A 23,044-nucleotide genomic window follows, 5' to 3' on the forward strand; every position below is an offset into this window, starting at 1 on the left:
GGAGGCACATACCATGGACTATTGGTGGTATCACGTTCTCGACAAACTACCAAGGCCACCAGAAAAGCAGAAGGCAAGGAGTGCAGCTGTGAAGGTACTCGGCGAGGCTCGTCTGCCGAAAGAAGTGAGCATGGTCTTGGCTAAAGGACCAAAGTTCTGTCTCGAGCCATCAACAGTCGCTCATAAGTTCTTGTCTCTCAACAGAAGAGTGGCGGGAAAGGCACCAAACGAAGATCGGGAGCGTTGCCTGTAGAATGGAGTGGATGTGCTCTTGAGAACAGCGTCCAAGCGAGGGACTGTCTTTGGGTCTACGGTCAACACCGTGGTCAACTACTTCAAGGACAACGGTCTGCGGTTGTTGCAAGCAGACAAGGAAGGAGGTTTCGTCGTGGTACCAACGGGAATTCATGATCCAAGTGCCTGTTGTGCAGTGGAGAAAAACTTCGAGCCTTCCAAACTCAAGCCTACCAGGGCGAAGTCAAGGGCAGTCGCCCTCTGCAACGATTTGGATCTATCATCTGTTAGCAAAATCTATAAGTGACTGCAATGGCAACAGTCCTAGCATATATTTTTACGGCGAAGACTCATAAAGAAGGTGTGCTTTTCGTTGCATCGTAAGCAAGCGAGGGTCTTGACAACGCCTTGTAAGTCAGTACCTTTTGAAAAGTCTTAACCAGTTCGTGGTTAGGGATTCTTTCGCCACTACAAACTATTTGGAAATAATTACCTTACTTTTGATGACCTAGACAGCGAAAGTGGAAAGGTAGGCTTAAAAATAAATATGCAGAAAACTAAGGTAATGTTCCTGCCTCGGGAAGGAACAGCACTTTGCGTTAGGTAGCGAAGCACTGGAAGTAGTACACGAATATGTCTACTTAGGCCACGTAGTAACCGCAGATCCGGATCATGAAAAGGAAATAACAAGAAGAATAAGATTGGGATGGAGCGCATTTGGCAAGCACTCGCAGATTATGACTAGCAGCTTACCGGTATCGCTCAAGAGAAATGTATACAACAGTTGCATCTTACCTGTACTCCTGTGGGGCTAAAACGTGGAGGCTAACCAAAAGGGTTCGACTTAAGATGAGGACAACGCAGAGGGCTATGGAACGAAAAATGATAGGGGTAACATTAAGAGATAGGAAGCGTGCAGAGTGGGTCAGAGAAATAATTCACGTTACTGACATTCTAGTGGAAATTAAGAAGAAATGGGCATGGACAGGACATGTAGTGCGAAGAGAGGATAACCGATGGTCGCTTAGGGTAACAAACTGGATTCCAAGGGAAGGAAAGCGCAGCAGGGGGTGGCAGAAAGCTAGGTGGGCGGATGAGGTTAAGACGTTCGCACGGGTCAAGTGGATGCAGCTAGCACAGAACCGGGTTAATTGAAGAAATATGGGAGAGGCCTTCGCCCTGCAGTGGGTATAATCAGGCTGATGATGGTGAGCTTTCTTCAAAACAGTCAACAGGTAGCGCGCTGTTTTGCCTCCTCCCTTGTGTTCGTTTCCTTGGCGCTTACTTTTCTCCCGTACGATCATGAACCAACTAGCCCAGCAACAAGTTTTACTTCAGTGCCAAAGAGAAAGGAACGCCTTTCCTCAGCAGATTGGTGTGAGGGTGAGCAACGGCGGCAAAGTTTGGGACGAACCGGCGAAAGTAAGAGCACAGTCCTATAAAACTGCGGACATCACGGGTTGAACGGGGAGATAGAAAATTACTGACAGTGCGAATTTGTCGGGATCGGGTTGCACGCCGGTGGCATTCACCAAATGGCCAAGCATTTTAAGTTCGCGGCGACCACAACTGCAATTCTTTGAGTTCAGTTGAAGTCCGGCACGGCGGAAAAGTGCCAAGATGGAAGAAAGGCGACGGAGGTGGCTTTCGAACGAGGACGAGAAGACAATCTCGTCACCCAACTAACATAGACAAGTCGTCCATTTGAAGCTGCGGAGTAAGGAGTCCATCATCCGTTCAGAAGTGGCAGGGGCATTAGGAAGTTCAAAAGGCATAACCTTAGATTGGTAAAGTCGATCTGGTGTGACGAAAGCTGTCTTCTCGCGGTCTTGTTCGTTAACAGAGATTTGCCAGTAGCCGCTTCGAAGTTCGATCGAGGAAAAGTAGCGGGCTCCATGTAAACAATCAAAGGCATCCTCTATTCGCGGAAGCGGGTAAACATCCTTGTAATCTTGTTCAAATGTCGATAGACGACGCAAAGCGTCAGCTGTTGTCTTTCTAGCGAGCACAACAGGAGATGCCCAGGGGCTGTTCGAAGGTTCGATGATATCGTTGGCCAACCTCCTGTCGACCTCCTGCTGGATGGCGCTCAGCAAGGGACGCACGATAAGGCCTCCGATGTACAGGTCTTGCATCGCCGGTGTCAATGCGGTGAGTCAACCGGCGGCAAAGTAAAGAAATACCGATGAAAGACAGCAAAAGGTTGTGCAGGTCCTGAGTGTGTTCGGGGCTGAGGTCGGAGGCAATCATCGCAGAAATAGGGTCGGTAATTGTAGTGGGGAATACGGGTGTTTGAAGGACGCTTGAAGATGGGCCAGAAGTGAGTGGACAAATGGTGCAGTCTGTGAGAGGGGCAAGATAGCAAGGGAAATTCCTTCGGGAAGAACTTGGGGCGACAGACTGAAGTTCAGGATAGGAAGGTAGGTGCTGTTCTGTGTAACGCGTTCGATGAGGTGAGGAAGAACGAGGTTGCGGCCGAGAAAGGCCTCAGTGATAGGGCAAGCAACATAGTCACCATCAGACACAGGCGGGAAAGATGACAGAGGTAGGTAAACAGTGTAGAGAAGAGAGCAGTGCGCGACCTGCTGATGTACGCGAAAGGCGGGCCGTCTGGGCTGTCAGCGTGGCTTCACGGAGTTCTTCATACGTATTATGGGCCCCAAGTTTGAGTAAGCGGAGTGTTGAGGTGCTGGGAGGAAGGCGCAGGGCTATTTTTGTACAACTGCGGAGTAAAGCGTTCACTCGATCACGTTCCTTGCTAGTGAGGGGTAAATATGGAAAGCGGTGTTGGGGAGCTGGTCGAAGCGATGTGCAATGCGTCGGTGTTTGGCCTGTTCGAAACGTTGACAAACCTGCAGAACGGAGTCAACTGTAGAACAGTCCCGATAGAGTAGAATATTGAAGGCATCGTCGGCTATGCCTTTGAGGATGTGCCCCACCTTATCAGGTTCATTCATGTCTTTATCAACCTTTCGGCACAGAGCCAAAACGCCTTGGATATAGGTGATATAAGGCTCGGTAGATGTGTGGGCCCGAGTGGCGAAGTCCCGCTTGGCGGCGAGTTGACGGCCAACAGGCTTTCCAAACAGGTCACGAAGTATTTGTTTGCAAACGTCCCAGAAGGGAATATCTGCTTCGTGCGTTTTGAACCACACGCGTGCCGTGCCAGTGAGGTAGAAGATGACATTGGCCAGCATCAGCGTGGCGTCCCACCTGTTGTGCTGGCTAACACGCTCATAAAGCGAGAGCCATCATCTCATGAGAGACAACGACCTCATCTGTACCGCAGAATGGGGCAGGGTCAAGGGGGTTGGCTACGACGACAGTTGGAGTTGCAGAGGTAGGTGGAGCCGCGTCGGTTGTCATCGTGATGGTTCCGAGGTGACGGCCGCTGTGGAGATCCAGCGTCAGATCGTGTCGAACCCGCGACCTCCACTAAGATGTTACGAGAATGTATTTAATGTAACTGGCGCTGCGATGGGCGGAACTCGGCGCAAATACTTCAGGAGCCGTGCAGCATCCACTCTGTCAGCGTCGTCGTCTTTCAGAACACTCTGTCGTCCACGCGTTTCTCGGTCGTCGTCGTTGTCTGTGAGCACACCAGTTCGGTCACGCGTTTCTCGGTGACAATATAATTATAATTTGTTTACAGGAAAGGAAATGCGCAGTATCTGTCACATTTTCTCCGACGGTACACGATCGCTCATGCCACGTGGCATACCTTGGCGTGCGTTCAAGTGCGGGATTGCAGATGGCAGGAGTTGTAGACAAGATGAGACTTCTGGTTCGTCGCTTCGAATTTGGCGGCTGGTGACGTCGCTTCTCTGTCGACCACTCAGGTGCGCCGCTCGCACGGAAAGCTTTTGTCGAAGACAGTATCAGCCATTAAAGGCTTTCGCCTCAAAAGGCTTGAGGACTGCGCCCGCCCATGAAAACGTCATCGGCTGACGTTCGGATCGTTGACATTCGGTTATCTCGTCCGTTTTCTCGAGCGTGGATTTTCTTCTTCCAATACCGCCCACACCATCGTGTCCCGCACATCCATCGGTGTGTGCCTTTCCCTTCTTGTATGCACTTCGCGAACTTCAACCTTGTCTCGTGTCGTCCTCGGCCTTCGGCTTGTGCAGTTTTTTAACCTCTTGGTATACGACCAGAGCTCGAACGGGTCGTTCGCAAGGTGGGCAGGCTGCTGTCGATACCGGCAGCCGCCGCGAAGAAGCACTTCTCTTCATATCCCTGCCCTATGGAGCGCATATTAGCGTCCACTCCTGCTGAGCGCGGCTTCCAAAATGGTCTATTTCTTCCACACTGCCCGTATGTCTCGGATCTCTTGACCAACGGCCGCCCGTCTCCTTGGCGAGTTTGCGCGATAGCCAGCAACGACTCTGCTTGGATGCTGGCAGACGAGCGTGCGAGTTGCACGTGTGCAAACATGTCGTTGTCTTTTTGAGGGAGAGTGAGCGCTTTGACGACAGGCATCTCTTCGGCTGCATAACGAATGGAATGCACGTATTATCGGCGTGATCATTTCAAGAGATTGCTACGAGGTTTGAATATCACGACTTAAAAGTGCTGTGCATCCTTTCTTGAAAAATATTTTCGCACATCGTTTAGGAAGTGCCCTAAAGAGCTATGTGTTTTATCTCATGTGTATGTATTGTCCGAGGCAGAATCGACGGCGCAAAACATCACCACATGCAGCTCGGCCACGCAGGGTGTCCGCGATTGCCGCGACTAAACGCGGAATCGCGCACGGAAGCGAGTGGATAGGCTTGCAGCGTTGCCGAAATACTGGCCCCGTGTGTCACCCAGTGCCTTGCCTCCGTTGTGTGCTTTACCCGCGGTTTTAATTTCACGATGCCCCACCGATTGGCCTACAGCCAAGCTCTTTTAAGTAACATTGAGATTCATCGTAAACTGTTCGCGCAGTTTACAATATAATATAGCAGGACGAAGTCTCCCGAGAGTTCGTGTCGATGCGGTGTGACTGAGTCGTCAAAACTACGCGAACACGCTGCTGACGGACCAGCTGCTTTCGCAGTGACGCGGTCATCGACAGAGAAGTTTATTTCCAAACTAACAGCTTGAGAGGCTAGTTGGTGCATCATCGTATTCAGATATGTGGCGCAAACAAAGACAAACACAGGAGAAGATCCACAACACACGCACGGTTATTTTCAACACCGTACTCGTATAAAATTGCACCAAACATGAACCCTGCTGGGGGTTGCTTACACATGCCGAGTTGCTGGTATAGATGTGACAGCTCCGACACAGGTAAGTTTCTACGCACATGCAGTGGCATGGGACGCTGGTGCGGCTCACCCGGTCAGCTTATATGCTAGCCCCGCCGCTGCGGCATCGCTTAACTCAATCATATATTTATATTTTGATGATGTAATGCTATTGACAATAAGGGAGTGTCATTGCAAACTATCTGCGCTGGCTGATTCTAAAACGCTGTCGGCAGCGGCTTCGATGCCAAAAAAACAATGCCTAGCGTCGACCAGCGGATGGCACATACGCGGTAACCTCGGTGCTGCTGCATGTAACCGGTGAAAACTTGTGCAATTTCGTGCCGAGGGCAGATCTTTCTTTTCGCAGGATCCATTTAATTAACAATACGCCGCACAAAAGTTTTATGCTGCAAAGATGGAACGGGATCAGTGCATTTTTTACTGCCCTGTCGGTTGGTACTCGGAGGTTGACGCCGTCTATTTAATGTATTGCGCTTGAAACATGATCGATAGTAGAAATGTACGGCGTTGAATGGGCCAGCTCGTGCACTTTTCGCACCCAGGTGTCGACATGCACTTTCATCCACAGAAGCCGCTACATTCTCGGTTAACGTCGCAAACCGAAGCGCCAAACTCAAGGGTTCGCGCATGCAGCACTCGAGCAGACGACTTTCGCAGCCGCGTGGCCGCGTATTGCCGTTCCCCGAAAACTGCAGCAACGGAAGTGCCGGGTGCGTCACTCAAAAATGAAACAAAACCTTACGTTTTCTTCGAGCATTAAGTGCAGTACGGAAAGTGAAATGAAATATTAATAAAATAGTTTCATGGAATAAAATTACTTACTGTAAAGAGCGTAATACATCGGTGGTGTTCGTCACGCCATTTTTGCGACATTGAATAAGTTAACTTGAAAAGTCGCCGCGGCGTGAATCCGTTAAAAAGAGTTCAAAACACGTTAAACGGCGATTGTTGCTGAGAGCTGTCTCTGAACGCAACCTAAAGGTAACATACACTCACTGAAGACAGGAATTGATTGTGGTGAAGGTAACTGTAAAGTGTAATCAAGCCCGTTATACCTAGTGGCACTGGCAGAGGCACATTATTTTATGTGTTTTTTTTGGGGGGGTAGCCTCATCACAGTATATGTATAGTGTAACCGTTGTCATACCATCACGTCCTTGCTGCGTTCGCGGCTGGTTTTGCTGCTGTTAAAAACAAAAACATGGTATTATGCAACCTCAAGGGGAACATACCCAAGGAAATATGGCGGTCATTTATTTGAATGTTATGAAATTAAAAAAAAAAATAAAAATAAAAACGTACCTTCAGGAATCGAACACATGTCTTACAGTCAGGTACGTGGTGTGAATCCATTGGCGCCACAAAACCGACGGGTAGTGCGGTCTTTAAATGCGCTTTTACTCGTTTTGATTCAACGTAATAAAGATGGCGCGACGGACGCAACTTGCATGATCAGAGGATTACCAAGATTACTGCAAGCAATTTTAATTCAGAAAACTATTTTATTGCGCATACATTTTAGTTTATGCACTCCAGTGTACACTAAATATATATATATATATAGCTTTATTGACCTCCTTTTTGTTGTGTTGTATTTTATAGTGACGCCACCCGGCACTTCCGTTACTGCAGTTTTCAGGGAATGGCAATACGCTTCACAGCCACCGATTGTGTTCGTGATGTCGTGGCTGTCACGGCTGCAGCGATGGCAGCCTTTAGTGGCCTGTCACTCTCCGTATATAGTTTCGACGTATGATCTCAAGGAAAATGAGCTCAAATAACCACCACGCGGGATCAATCGGCCCGCGAATTTAAAAAAAAAAAATACTTTTTTAAACATTAATAATATATCGCAGGCTTCGTTCTAAACCATTTTAGTTCGAGCGAATGCTCAAACGCATTCGCTCTACGTATAGAAAACATTTATCCTTTGCAACCATTTCCTCTAGATACCAATAATGAGCAGTTTTATGGAGCTCTAAACACTGCGCCGTGGAATGCCTCGATTATTTCAAAGACTGCATATTGAACGCGGCTGCATCTGATCATATCTCACAGGCCGACTTATGAGCTGGTTTAGTCGGTCCCTGCTGCGTCAGCCACTTGTGCTGGGATGCTGTGTGGGTGCGTGCACGGACAGAGCGAGCACATTGTGACGAGTCTCTGAATGTGGCGTTTGGGTTAGTTTTGCCTTTTCTTAAGTCGTTGTTTGCAAATGTGCAAAAACGTTGTAGGAGGGGAGGGTGCTTGATATAAAACAGACTCGTTCACAGCGTCCGCCGTAAGTCTGCAATTGCAAACATCTCTCAGCTTGCCTCGCTTGCAACGTAGAAATGACAAAGCAAGCGAGGGCGAGGGCATGCCCGTAATTTCTGCTGCTGTAGTAAGCCTCGTCTTCTAGGCTGTTCCCATTAGGGCGGAGCAGCCTCTGCCACAATCGGCTGTTATGCATATGCGCCCCAAGAAGCTGCCACTACTTTTTTATCCGCTGCATATACGCGGTTAATATCTGCAACGAAGAACATATATTTGCGATAGGTAACGGACCCCGAACTGAAGTTTCGGCGCTTCCCTGGCGGCGAGCCGTGGAGGCTACTGGGGTGAAGCATGGCCGGTCTCGAGTGAGAGCGCGTTTCTCTCTTCTCTTACGGCCTCTCCAATGGGGTCTGTTTCCACCGCCCGCTGCGCCTCGGTGGGGTCGCCACCGCCCCACTGCTGCTCCTCCGCTAGAGCCGTTCACGCGCAAAAGAAACGCGCGCTCGCTCTTCGCTCCGCCCGCATCGGTTGCAACCGGCAGGTTCTGATATTTCACCCCTTATGGCTTATAGGAAGAAGCCGTAATCAGCGTCTGATTTATCGTGTATGAGCAATAAAATAGTCAATAATGCGCGTGCGCGCGAGAGCGCGCGCGCCTTCGTCAGTGCTGTCGCGCACGGTCGAATGAAGTTTCGGGTGCACTTACATCAACACTTTTTGCCCCTAAATTTTTCACAGAACTATATGTACCATTTTATGCAGTGTGCCTTTGAAAGCTGTAAGCTGGTATAACGCGACCTGGCGCTAGTGCATGGCAAACTGTTCGGTGGATATTCTGTCAACCGCTGCTGTTTTCGTTTAGAGCAAAAGAGGCACTGACGAAAATTCATAGCACGTCTCATATTCAGAGTAAGGAACAAAAATTTACGCATGCAGTTAAAATTTCAGTTCTCTAGTGAAGTGGGCTGTTCTAGCTTCTTTTAAAACAAATCAGTAGGTTGAAAGACAGCAGATGTATACGTAGTCTCGCGAATGACGCACACGTAGACAGTCATAGTTTAATACAGTGATAAAAAAAACGACATTTAATCAAGGAAATGGGCGTAAGCAGATATGCATAATTGAAAAGAGCAGCAAGCAATTAAAAAAAATGTCCTTCAAAGTTAACACATTGCACTCATTCATCAAAACGGTACATGCGGCTAGAAAATTAAAGTCTCAAAATCTTTCTGGACGGTTTGTGCACATAAGGAGCTCGCCTTTCATTCCTGTCTGTCACCTTCTTAGCATAATTGACAAGAAGTATTCTGAGAAATCTCTCACATATTAAAGAAGCGGACCTTATAGCATGGCTATTGTCAATGCCTTCCGGACAACTCAACCAAAGTGAGTCCTCAAGTGCTTAAGATTTGTAGGACTTCAAGGACATTTGTGTATGGTAGGTGCACGACAGCTTTTTCAAAAAGAGACACAACCTTGTCCAAGAGGGCTACAAACTCTGGTTTTGGATAATGCGGTCCGCTAGAATCTTGTCCTCGCAGAATAGTGTACATGGGGCTGCTTCTTTCGCTGGTTTCAAGAATGATAGCACAAGCGTCACATCCGAAGTCACTGATTAACTTCACAATGTATCCAGCGACGTAAGCTAAACCAGAATACGTGACAGTGGGCAATGGGATGACAGGAGATACCATCACTTCTTTCAGTTCCTCGGTTACTGATTGCGGCAGAGCTGAAATGATTTCGTCGGTGTCGACACTAGGTGCCTAGGCGCGCAATACAGCGCGACATACAACTCCTATAGTCACCTCTGAATAAATAGCACAGAGAAAAGCTTTTATATCCATTATTGAGGAGTGTCCCTTGAGTAACAGTGGCGCATGTGTAATAAGCAAAGCATTCTACCAAAATAATGGGGCAGCGATTACTCTCTAAGGAAGGCATTACTGCACAGATAGTTACAAGGAACTATTAGTTCAAACACATACTAGAAAAAGAATGAAAATATTGCTAGGAATTAGTGCTTGAAATAGATTTCCTGTCGTTTTCATGAAATAATCATGATGTCATGTAAACATTTCATTAAACCAACGTTTATTTGCAAAATGAAAATAATGTTTATAATACAACGTAATACATTTGCTGGTATATAAATTATAGCAAAATTGAAAACAAAACTTAAAGCGTTTACTCTGACGTTATACTAATACTTTATGTCATGTAAGCATTGTGCAAAGTTACATTACATTTTTATAAAATTATTTTCATCTTCGGTGTTACCTCTATGGTTTCTCATCTAGCGCTGAAAGACGGTTTTGCCATTGTTGCTGTTATGTTTGCCTTGAAGAAGCTTCGATGTGACCACTGCTCATTCACTTTTTTTATTCATCTTCTTGTACAAGCTTGGGAAAAAATTAAGATTAAAATGAACAAAAGTAGATACCATACCGCAATACATGTCATATGCTTGTCGAGCGTTTGCTGAGCGACAGTGTTTTTTAATATAAAGACTCCATTCACGTGCGTAGCACGCTGACAAGATGCCGCTGCAGCATCTACCTTCTGTAATTTTTCATTTAGGGGCTGCACTCACCACGAAACCCGCGGGCGACAGCGCGAAACCAGGCAAAAGCCACCCGCCGCCACTGAAGCAGATGCGGAGCGAACAGTGAGCAGGTCGCGCCCCTTGCGGCGGCGGAGAGCGTGACTCAAGGAGAAAAGTTCCCATTGTTCACGCGGCGATTGAGAAGGCCGTAAGAAAGCCGTGGGTGAAGCACGGCGGGCGCTGGCTGCCAGACGCCGGCGGTAGCACCAGTAGCTCGCGCAACCTTGGCTCGCGCGCGTACACGCCGTAGCCCGAGCAGTGAATAGGACGGGAGCGGCACCGGAGGCGCGCTCTCTCTCAGTGGATGCTTTGGTACGTACGAAATGGTACGTACGAAAACATCGACAGATTTCATTCAGTGGATTTTCATTCGAGAATGCTGGTTTCCTTATTTTTTGTAAATGATGATATTGCCGCCAAACCTTCAAAACTGTATTTGTTGTTTTTTAACAGCCGCCGGCATGCGGCCTTACCACTGTAATTCTGGCACGCGTATATCAATTCTGTATCCCGTGTCTGTTCATGCTCGTTGTCGCCACACGACGCGTTATCATTTTCTTGGTCGCGAACGATGCACCGAGATCTGTATCGAAGATTCCGATCACTCGCGTATGTTTCTACAATGTTCCAGGTTGTGCTACGAGCAGTTTGCGACGTTATCTAGATTGTTTTGAGCAGCCTTTAAATTGAGCGTTGACGAGTTTGACAGGCTTTCTTTGCTCGACGATCGACGTGCACGTTTGTTGCTATCGCCGCTGCCGAGTTGCTTAGTTCTTTTGCGGGCGCAAGTCAGCCTAACGGTTCATTCAAAAAGCAGAAGCAACTTATTAAATTAAATATGAATGGTTGCTCGCCGGCAAGTATTTGTCGTGGGTTAAGAATCAACCCTTCGATTTTACCCAAGTACTCCTTATAAATGCATCACTGCTTTTCCAACTAGCGGACAAAGAGGTCAAAACATTGCATATTGCCCTACTGGTGCATGGGTTTACTTCGTAATAACTTACAGAAAGACCACCGCAGCTCATTTTGAAGTGAGCTTAGGTTCCAGATCTGCAAGGGCATCTTCTGTCTCGAAAGGAAAGCTCTATTTTGTGGGATGGTCATGCCTGCCTTGAATAAAGCATTGGGAGCTAGCATTGACTTTTACCGTTGTCTTGAAATGCTATTAGCTTCCCAAACTTTCCTGAGCAAATGCTCGTTAGCATCCCTGTCCAACCCACAGGGAGTGGATGCAAAAGAAAAGAAAAAAGCACTCAATCTTGTTTTAAATTTTCTTAACATTGTTTCCTGTGTGTTAGCACTGTAGTTTTCTCGTGCACTGGTTTTCCTTCATCAGCACAGCCAGTTGTGCGCCAGTAAAGCCCACATTCTCACAAAACACGGCCAAAATACACGAGACTTCCCAGCTTAGCTTCGAATCAAGCCTGAATTCTAGAGCTCAAACGTTCTGCTGCCTCACAACAATTCGGTTGGAGGTGTTTCAATGAATGCAGAGCGCTTATCTCCTACCTTCCAAGCTTCTCAGCGGATAGATACCACTGCTATAGAGCAATGTTTCTCGCATGCAATTAACTTTCATCCCTAAGAGAATACGATTACTTATACGAGGATGCCATATGAAAACATAAAGCGTGCTCTACATATTCGGCAGCGCAGAACATCGATCGAGTGCGCTATTGAGTGGTTCGATTCGTAAGGTGTTGTATCGCCAGATGGCACACGCACAGCGGAACATGCAGCCAGCTAAGCAGACACGACGCCAGTAGCAGAACGAAGAAAAAGCCCCTTTATAGATTAGTCGCGGCAATAGATACACATACAGGGGCCACCCGTGGCGCCCTCCAGGACAGGTTCACGAAACTACAACATCCCCTCTTCAAAATAAAATGAGCCAGAATGGTAGCTCATTCGACTGCTTCAGGTTGTCAGAATCGCACACTACAGTCTGCTAACCGCGCGGGTTGCCTTCGCTCTCGCGTTGATCGTCGCAAAATTGCCGATGGTTCCGTTCTCGCTGGTGATACTTTAACTGCGCTGCTTTGTGTTGTAGACTGTCGCGTTGTCGTCTGAGGTGGCCGAAGGGAGTTCCTGGTAGGGCCGAACTGAAAACTTGTGACGCCAGCGGACAGATGCTACGGCGGTCAGATAGGGTATGGCACTAAACGCCCTCCGTCCTACCTGCGGCCATCATCCAGACTGTAGGTGTCTTGGTGCCACTGCTTAACAACAGAGAGGGGCTGGGAATACCTAACAGCACCTTTGGGAATGTGCTCTAGCAACTTGACCCGTACTCGTTGGCCTGGGTGAAGCGCAATGTTCTTGGCAACTCGTTGCCTATCCTTGTACTGTTTGCTTGCCTGCTGGTGTTCGGCCACTCTGTGGTGCAGCGCTTGCAACTCGATGTCCGGCCTCTGAAAGAACTGGGCATCCGGAGCTCCGACTAAATCCAGCTTAGTTCCTGGGTGACGACCATGCAGAAGCAGGGCAGGTTTTTCGCCTGTTGTCGCGTGTGGGGTGCACCGATATATTCCAAGGTACTCAATGACGGCATCCTTGAGCACACGGCTAAACCGTTCGATCTGTCCATTCACTTGTGGATGATATACAGCGGAAAAAGTATGCTTGATACCTCTTCCAAGAATTCTTTAAAATCGGCCGGTGTGAACTGAGGCCCATGATCGGTCACAGGTTCTTCGGGCGCGTGTGTTGTGTATCTTCTCTTGTGTTTGTTGTGTTTGTTGCGCCACATATCTGAATACGATGCAGCACCAACTAGCCCCTCAAGCCGTTATCTTCGGGGTAGCCTTCCATGCTGAATTCACTACGTAGAAATGACAACGTTAGAAGACGTGACGTTAGCCGTGAAGCAGACTTCGGGCCATTTGCTAAAGTAGTCGATTAGTGTGATGGCAAACCGGTTATCTGCCGGCGCATACGCAAATGGGCCAACAATATCAATGCCTAATTTCTTTCATGGACGTGAAGGGAACTCCATCGGTTGTAAGGGGACCACTACTGGTCACGCCGATTTGTCCGCAGACAGACAGCGCAAGACTGAATCAAATGTTCCACCTGTCTGTTCATTCCTCGCCACCAGTACTTTTCACGCAACAGTTGTTTTGTGCATGAAATACCTGAGTGCGACTCATGAGCTGCTGCCAGGAGGCGCACAGTTAGCGCCGCGGGGAGAACAAACTGCTCGCAACGAAGAATCCCTCCAGCGATAGACAGCTCGTCTGGAATGCGATGAAAGGGGTGCGCACCCGATGGTAGATTCTTACTTGGAGGCCATGAAGAGCTGGTGCAGTGAATTACGTCCTGCAGTATTCAATCCTGCGAAGTTTCAGCAACAAACTCTTCATGGGCTATGCACGACGAAGCAATGCACACTGCGTCATCAGACCCTTCCGGCTCCATGTGCCCCACGAGTGCAGATTCGTGACAGCGCATCCGCCACAACGTTTTCACTGCCCTTCTTAAATTCTACTGCGTAGTAATCGAGCAGCTGGGCATGCCATCTTGCAATTCTGAAGGGTGTGCGACCAACCCTTTTTGTCGATAGCAGAGTTACCAGAGCCTGGTGATCAGTGCGCAAAATAAGGGAACGGCCCCACAGATATACACGCCAATGTTCACAGGTCTATACGCATGTCAAGGCTTCCAGCTCGCCAGTCGAATATTTCTTTTCCGCTTCTTTCAATCCCCTGGAAGCGAAAGCAACAGAAACCACTTCGTGAACCCGCCGCCGCTGCAGTACTGCTCCGAAGCATCAGTTGTAACGATGGTCTCAAGGGCAGGATCAAACAGACAAAAAAAAAACGACGTACTTCATCAAAACAAGTTTCGCACTTCGAATCCCACTCGGAATCTTTCCGCAGCAACTCGCGAAGAGGTTCGTCCATCTCGGCGCATCGCGGAATGAACTTCGCCTAATAGCCCGTCATATGGAAAGAACGTAACGTTGCCTTGTCCGTCGGCGCAGGTGCGTTCTGAATGGCATCAATGTTGATCTGCAGTAGTCGCACGCCCTTATCACGTACGAGATGACCGAGGATTGGAAGTTCGCTCACACTGAAAATGCACTTTTAATTTAACTTCAGCCCGTTACCACTGATGCGCTGCAAAACTTGGCTGAGGTTTGCGTTGCGCTCGTCAAGTGAGCTGCCAAAAACGATGATGTCATCTATGTAGCAGAAGGTATTTCTGCACGATTGCAAAATCGTAGTCATCATTTTTTTTAAACGCTGCTGGTGCTGAAGGAAGGCCGAAACATACACGTCGGAATCGGTATGATCATTCGTCCGTAATAAACGCTGTTAAATCTCGCCTTTCGGCGCTCAACGGAACTTGGTGGTACGCTGCAGTTAAATCCAATCTCGAAAAATATTTTGCACCATGCAGCTTATTCAGGAGCTCTTCTGTGTGTGGCAGCGGAAACTTGTCGACGACAATTGCTTTGTTGGGCTCACGAAAATCAACACATAAACGTATTGACCCGTCCTTTTTCCGCACAATTACAAGCGGCGATACCCATTCAGAGTTGTCAATTTTTTCAATGATATCCTCACGTTCAAGACGGCTTAGTTCTGCGGACACTTGGTCTCTCACAGCTAACGGCAATCGTCGCAACTTTGAACTGAAACGCTGCCTTCACGAACTCGCACCTTGTGAAAATTCTTAGCCAGCCCGAGCTTCCCATCGAACAAGTGTGCAAAGTCGGCGTGTAATTCGCTGGGGATGCCCAGAGGCACATACGAAGGTTTCATGTAGTTTACGCACCTGCCGTCGATTTGCAGTCGCAGGGTGACGATGGCGTCCAACCCCAGACTGCGCGTTCCAACAGATACGATATGGAAGAGCACATTTTCCTGGCAGTCGCGAAACACAACGGGAGTGACGAAACATCGCCGCAAAACAATGCGATTGCGTGAAATATCGAAGAGGGTGGCTGTAGATGGTTGCAAAGGAGTCGAAAACTTCAGCTTCTCGAATAGTTGCAGAAAAAATTGAGATTGCCGAACCGGTGTCCACTAAAAGTGAAATAGTGACAGCGTGCACTTGCGCGTCCACCTGTATTCCTGTTGTATGGCTTGGTCCAAGTTGAAGAACTGTCATAACTATAATGTCTTACTCGGCAGTGACTTCTCGAATAGCCAGGGACTGCCTGGGCTCCTGCAGACTTCTGCACATGTGTTAGAAATGACCGAACTTACCATGTTTGTTGCCAGTCTTTGTTCTAGCTCTGCACGTTGAAGAACTTGCCATGTGTCGCCGGGAGCCGCAGCGGAAACGGACTCTAGAATTGGTTGTTGGCAGGCCTGCCGCTTTTCTCGAGACTGCACAACGCTCTCGTAGCACGGCTGGTGATGCATGACGCTCGATTGCATGAACTACGCGGAGTTAGTTGCAGGAGTGCTGGTCTATTGTTTCCATTGTTCTGGCAATGTTGAGCGCCCGTTGCAACGTCAGAGCAGAACCTTCTAGCAGCAGTGGTCTTTTCTACAAGCTGGTCCCGACTAAATTCTTCCACTTGCGTACCCAAGGCACATGTAACAGAAAGCTCTCGAAGAGCTGTGACGAACGGATCCACGGATTAACCTGGCAGCTGAGCGGAACCGCTCATCGACGACATTAGTAGTGGCAACGAAATGATCTTCGAGCTTTGCCACGGCGATGTCAGATTCATCCTGTTTGGTCGTTGTCGTATCGGCCGCTTCCTTGTCTTGCGGTTTTCCTGCTGAGACTCATTACTGTTCTTTCGGCAATGCGCAGAAAATGTGCTGCCCTTCCACGTCAAAACAATGCAGCAAGAGGGCTTCCCGACGAGCAGCAGGGTGGCCGTTGTTCTCCGAGGCCAGCAGATAATATTTAAACATCCTTCACCACTGCTTCCGTAGAATGGCTCCCCTTCCCGGCGCTGGCAGGAATTCCAGTGGCTGAAGCAGGCTCATCTTGTAGCTTATTGGCGCCCACTCCTGTTTATCCTCGTCGCCATCTGTTGTATCGCCGGATGGCACACGCACAGCGGAACATGCAGCCACCTAAGCAGACACGACGCCACTAGCCGAGCGAAGAAAAGCCCCTGTAATAAATTATTAGCGGCAATATATACACTTACGGGACCACCCGTGGTGCCCTCCAGGACATGTTAACGGAACTACAACATAAGGCTTTTAGAGCATTGAATATTTCAGGTATATACCAAAATCAGATTTTAAATGGAGGTGAAAAACAAGGTGCCCAAGTGCTGTACGATGTTAGTGCACGTTAAAAAAACCCAGGTGATCGAAATTTCTGGAGCCCTCCACTACGGCATCTGTCATAGCCTGAGTCGCATTGGGATGTTAAGACCGACCGACCGCAAATTGGACAATTGTAGCGTTAGCTACACTGGCTGATGTTGAGCAGTTTCGCGTGGTTCCTGGAGAGTCGTGCTGCGCCAGGAGCGGTGGCGTCACACGGCTCGCAGCTGGCGCGGCGCCTGGCGCGCCGGAGCCGCGTGCTTCACCATCGCCGCGCGCGCACCTCGCCGATCTGCGCATTCCAGAGTGACAACCTCGGCAGACGTACTGGCGCCGGCGCGTGCCCAGCTGTGCGCCTCCGTTGCGTAGTAGCCAAGTCTGACACTGCGCTGAAGCCGCTTGATAGCGCCCCGCATGTGCTGAGGTATCAATGGGTTATATATATATATATATATATATATATATATATATATATATATATATATATATATATATATATATATATATATATATATATATATATATATATAGCGGGGCGCTTGCCAGTGTGGTATAGCCATGGAGAATGGGAGCGAAATTGCTGCTGAGCGGCGCAGAAGAGCGGAGAAGCTTAACTCATCGAATCCCGAAGTAGTTGCCTGGTTGAGCGTACGAAGAACGAACATAACGATAATCGTGCTGGGAAAGCTAAGAATAGCCAGCTGACACTTATCTAACGCTACGTATATCCTGGCATAGCCGAGCAAAGCCACTGCCAATTTTTTAGCTCCTGCGTGAAAGGCATGCCGGGATAGCGTTTCACACACACACACACACACTGAGGGTGTTTTGCACTATTTATTTTTATTTGTTTATTTAGTTTAGATTTTTTTATTTATTTTTTATTTTATGCATCGGTACTTAGCATCCGCCAACATTTGCTTTCTATTGTGAGCAGTTTGACATCTTTGAATGCATTTTTCTTTTTATCTATTAAATGATCAGCTACACGTTTATACATTTGCATTACATTTTTAATTACCATCATGAAGCATTGACTTATCGTTCTGAGCACTTTGACACCTTTGAACTCGGTTTTTCAATTTTTAATTCCTTAATTAAATTAGTTGCATTGATTTCATAAACTCGTCATCGCCTGTTACTCAGCAAGTCACTCACTAAAACACGAATTACAATCATGCAGTTTTTATGAAGCTCCCGATTAGTTCCACCACGCAGTGCGAACTAACTTCTAATACTACTACTACGCCGGCCCCTTTTCGACCGAAAGAGCGCTACAAGCGATCGCTTAAAATTACTAATAAAAGGACATGGCTTATGCAATGGGATCGCTGTCTTCCGGAGCGCACATCGCGCCCACTCCAGTGTATTTTAGTTGTGGACTGTCTACCTCAGAGCGTACGCGTTATCATCGTGCTTTTCAACCTTATTATTTTTGGTGGTATACCTTTCACCGCGCATTGCTACTGCATGATGACTTGGTCTGCCTTTGTGCTTTAAGTGTTCATTTTGACGTTCCTTGCTGCTGCCAAGAAAGCGTAGGGGGCCCAGCGCTTTGTCAAGCGGTCAACGGGTAGCTTTTACTCCGGGCTTCCTGTCATCATGTACGACATGATGGTCGAATAACGATTGTTATAATTATTATTATTAATATTATTATTATAATTATTCAAGTTAGATTTACGGAAAATAAAGTGACTCAAGAAGATTTCTCCGAACCGGCGCCGCTGACGATACACTGCGACTCTCCACAGATGCAGCGCAGGAGCTCTGCATGTGCACGGCCCGCCTCCAGGGAGAGCGCGCTTCTTTAAGCACGTGCTCTAACCCGAGACCGGCTTTGGCCCATATTCCAGTTTTCATTTTCCTGCTATAGCTGGCGCTCCCCGTCAGGAGTAGCAGCGCCGCCGCGCGTTACTTTGGGAGCCTATGAGCAAATTATATACCCAATAACTGTTTGCAATTGTTACTTTCGGAACAGATTATTGTCAAGGACGTTAAATATCGGCACATGGATTAATTCAAGAGAAGCCTCCTAGAGAGAGGAGAACTAATAGAACCGGAGACAAGTGTAGTACATGTATACCATTGCAACCTTTAAGCACACATCAGAACCCGGACGTGAAACTTGATTCGAGGGGTTGCTTCCGACGTAGCGGAACAATCAAGCAGACGACACTCGCTCAAGCAGCATGCTTCCCGATTTCTTCTTTGCTTCAGCTCGGCGTCGGGAAGTCGAACGCTCATGCGGTACTGTTAAAAAGTGCAGATGTGCGCATGGGGCATGTTGCGGCTGTATGTTTTGTATAGCTAAGATGAGCATTAATTTTGTCATCTCTTGACACTCTCGAGTTGAAGCCAAGCTGAGATTCGGACTTTATTTGAAAGCAGCATTTGCGTAATTAGGGCGTTTTCTATGAGCGGAAATATTCGAAACCTTGACAGCGTAATAAGTGAGGGGCTGACGTCGTCGTTCTGCTTCGTCTAAAAGTTGGAAGAGGAACCTGAAAACAGTGAAAGCAAATATGGGGTCCAAATGAAGCCGAAATGATAGATTCTCGTAGCAGGATAGCTTCAAGGTATCGATATAATTCGATCAAATGAGTCAGCCGTGTTTTGCATGAAAAACGGGAGCATTAGACGCAAAGGCTCGTTGGTTTGCATTGTTGTGTTCGTGGTATTAAACGTAAGCTCACGGGTGTATGCCAACGAGTGCGTGCCTAATAGCGGAAGTATTGAGGAGTAGCAAAATACATTTTTGATCAGTTGCTAGACGTGGCGTAATTGCGCTGGCATACGGCGGCCACGAGACCCGGTGCTGAGAGATCGTGCTTGTCGAACGCTTCTTTGTGGATTTATTGTTCTCAGTTTGAAAGCGGGTTTCGCGGCAGAGGCTCTTTATTTTTCTTTACTTTTGCCTGCCACAGCATAGAATATGTCTAAACTCGACATCTGCGGCAATTCTTCAATGCGCAATCACCCCAGAGAATTGCGAGTCACTGTTGGATCGTAGTTTAAGGCGCGTCAAATTGCTTAATTCCCCAATTTTTCGCACTCTTTTAGAAAGGCGAGACAGCGTTGACTGATGCAGAGTCGACTGCTCTCTGTTGGCAGAGGAGGACCGCGTGGCCCGGGAGCTGCGGCGCCAGGTGCGCGTGCTATGCTGGGTGATGACGCAGCCACGCAACCACGCCAAGAAAGCGCGCCACGTGAAGGCCACGTGGGGCCGCCGCTGCAACACGTTGCTCTTCATGAGCTCGCAGCTGGACGCCGAGCTGCCCGCGGTGGCGCTCAACGTGACCGAGTCGCGCAATCACCTATGGGCCAAGACCAAGGCGGCCTTCGACTACGTGGCACAGCGCCACCTGCACGACCACGACTGGTTCCTCAAGGCGGACGACGACACGTACGTGGTAGTGGAGAACCTGCGCTACTTCCTGCGCGACAAGAACGCCTCGGAGGCTGTGTACTACGGCTGCCGCTTCAAGCCGTATGTCAAGCAGGGCTACATGAGCGGCGGCGCGGGCTACGTGCTCAGCCGTGAGGCCCTCGGGCGGCTGGCGCGCCGGCGCCCGCAGGACGGCTGCCGCGCTGACGGCGGCGGAGCCGAGGACGTGGAGATGGGCCGCTGCCTCCAGAAGCTGGGGGTGGCCGCCGGGGACACGCGCGACGCGGCCGGCAGGGGTCGCTTCTTCCCGCTGGTTCCCGAGAGCCACCTCATACCGGGACAGATGCCCAAGGACTTCTGGCTCTGGTCGTACGCCTACTACCCCATCAGGGAGGTTCGTCATTTCACTTATAATGCACGTCCCTAGTGTAGGTGATAATATAAAGCCTCGCCTAATTGGGACTGCTCACACCCGCGGCACCAAGAACGCACACTTAGTGGAAATAGGAAACGCGAACTTGGACGTCGTTTAGGCGATGCCTTCTTGCCTCGTTCGTACTGCCTGGACGGGGCACGGCAAACCTTGCTGTTACGAAATGTTTTATAACGAAATAATGCATAACATCACTTTCTGCCTTGGAAGCACCTGCGTTTTAATGAAGCACACTCCCCTGCTAAAAGCGCGCATTACTGCCCAGTCGGTGCTCCTGAGTGTACAATTTTGTAGTAGTGTGCAACAGCTCCGTTGACACGGCAGTGTCCCGTTGGCGGCACAAAACATGCGTAATAGTATTTAAGGCAAAATCTTTAAAGCCGTTTTAAGGTTGCGTCATCAGGTACGTAAAATAAATGTATAATGAAAAACATAAGTGAATCGTGTCCATGCCAGGGCTCGAACAACCACCCTCCCGTGCTCCAGCTGAACACGCTAACCTCTACTCTTTGCCGTGATTTTAAGGCGAAAGCCTTTAATGGATCGTCGCAGATGTCACACTTTGGTGCCACCTAGATCACGTGACATGACCCAAGGTGATGGCCACCATAGGTCAAGGTGGGTCATTCTGGGCCACCCAAAGCGGGACGTATTAAGGTGTAAGCCTTAATACTTTTTCGTTTCGTGGGAGGCAGTAGCTGTCAGCTGACCTGACCGAGTACGTAGGGCTTCCTGGCATTGTTTCGTAGGCGCTGCCAGCTCGGGTGTCTCCTTTCATATATGGGATATCAGATTCAGACTCTTGCATTCAGGTTATCCCACGCAGGCACGTTCAAGTGGGGCTTTATATGTGGGCTGGTAGCTTATCGCGTCATACCGATCCAGGCTGTATCGTGCAGTCGACCGGAATGACGAACGGCATCGTCAGGGAACAACCCCAAGCTTTATTACGGCCTGTGCATATATAGAGCCATGGGGAGAGGAGGCAGTGCAGCACGTTTCACATGAGCTGGTGATAACAAACGCGTCCGTGCGGCGCCTTTTATTTGGCGCCGCACAACACAGCCTATACAGAAGAAGCATTAAAGCCAGGAATCAGCGAAGTTTCAAACGAGTGGTCCAAAGTGTCACACACATTTTTGTTTTCTTCCATGGGAAAACTTCCAAACAGGAGAAACCAGAACACCTCATGCCTTAAATCTAGTTCGTAATGTCTAGCGTTAGGGCGCTGAAGGGCGTCGAGCGAAAGGACAGCAGCAGAGGAGGTAAGAAATGTCACTTGTCAGTAAGGGTGCAGGAGGGCGTCAGCGCTAGAAAGAAATGTCAACAGCGGCAGCACGCTCGCAGTTCCCTCGCACACCTTGTATCGTCGCGCGTCGGCCCTATCGGTGACGACGCACCAGGCGGGGAAGACTGAGAAAGTGCGGCCGAAGAGGCTGTTGTAACCGCTTTCGGGTATGGGTGCATGGGGAAGATATGTGCTGTGGTGATTGAATGGTATACCGAGAGAATTGGATGTCATAGTGCGAATAAAATATGCAAAAAGTTTAACGAACATTCAACTAGGCCTTCGGCTTCACATTATTAGGCACTTCTAAGCATCCCCCGCAATCTTGCAACATCTAGCGGGCGCCTCATTGAGCATTATTTGCTCCGTCAGTCTATAGCCGCGATACAATTTTGATGCTGCCAGCTTTCCTGAAAACCAAGAAAGCGGCCCGCTGTATGCTGGTATATGGACGATGGGATTGCCGTGTTTGTTGGAATTCGGAAGCCTGCTCGCTGCGGGACCATGTTTTGCGGCTCTTTTCAGGTCTGTGACTCTGGGCTCGACTGTACCGCTGGTTTTACTGGACCATGGTAACTGGCAGGTGGGGAAGAGGTTTTCTGTCAGCGGCCGGCATCAGAGCACCGATATATAGACTCGGGTGAACAGATAGTTTTGTCGTGCGGAGAAGCCATACAGTGGAGCCGCCTTACCGGGAAGCCAACCGAGGCTGAGACCTAAATGTATCGAACAGGTGTCTTCTCCCTCTGACCTTTATGCGCTAAAAATATGAGAGCAGTTGAATTAATGGGTGCAGGCGGACATATTTCGCCAGCTTACCCATATTGCTGTGTGTGTGTGTGTGTGCCTTACAGGACACGAAAAGATGTCCGACAGTTTAGCAGCGACTTCTGAAGACGGCATATATGGCGATAAAAGTGGGTGCCATTCTGCCGAGGTCACCTGCTTTGGATGTCTGGAGCGCCCATTTCGAATACGCTGCTGCCCACAATGGCGGCACCACAAACATACTATGATACACGTGCAGGAAGATGTCGCTTCGACTTCGTTATGCCCAGGCTGAGTAAAAAATTACACGGTTTCTTATCTCTCAACAGGTGAACGATGAAAGCCGACTAGTAGCAGTCATTAGCAGTAACTTTAATGATTACTACTGAAAGGGGTTTTTACTGTGTTTTAACAAGGAATATAGCTCTCTTCAAGCTACACGGCGAGCAACACAAGAACACAGCTAGCCTAGGCATACATCAGCGAGCTCGAGCAGCGCAGTGGCACTTCGTCGCTCTCTTCATCATCTTCGTGATATCCGCTCGTAGTTATTCACTACAATTTCCCCG

The 23,044-nt window shown here is 48.7% G+C and overlaps 1 protein-coding gene across 11 annotated transcripts in view; it reads left to right on the plus strand.

The window, feature by feature from the left end:
* The window catches only part of LOC146201241 (glycoprotein-N-acetylgalactosamine 3-beta-galactosyltransferase 1-like), a 201,685-nt gene that overhangs the window by 167,339 nt on the left and 11,302 nt on the right, over positions 1-23,044 (plus strand). For all 11 annotated transcript variants that reach the window (XM_084595722.1, XM_084595730.1, XM_084595725.1 and 8 more), the window contains one exon: positions 19,713-20,380. In XM_084595722.1, the coding sequence (XP_084451848.1) occupies positions 19,713-20,380 (668 nt within the window). The remainder of the gene's footprint in view (positions 1-19,712; positions 20,381-23,044) is intronic.

This window comes from Amblyomma maculatum, chromosome 2, assembly GCF_055883805.1.
Source record: "Amblyomma maculatum isolate TAMU_Amacu chromosome 2, ASM5588380v1, whole genome shotgun sequence".
Taxonomy (NCBI): Eukaryota; Metazoa; Arthropoda; class Arachnida; order Ixodida; family Ixodidae; genus Amblyomma; species Amblyomma maculatum.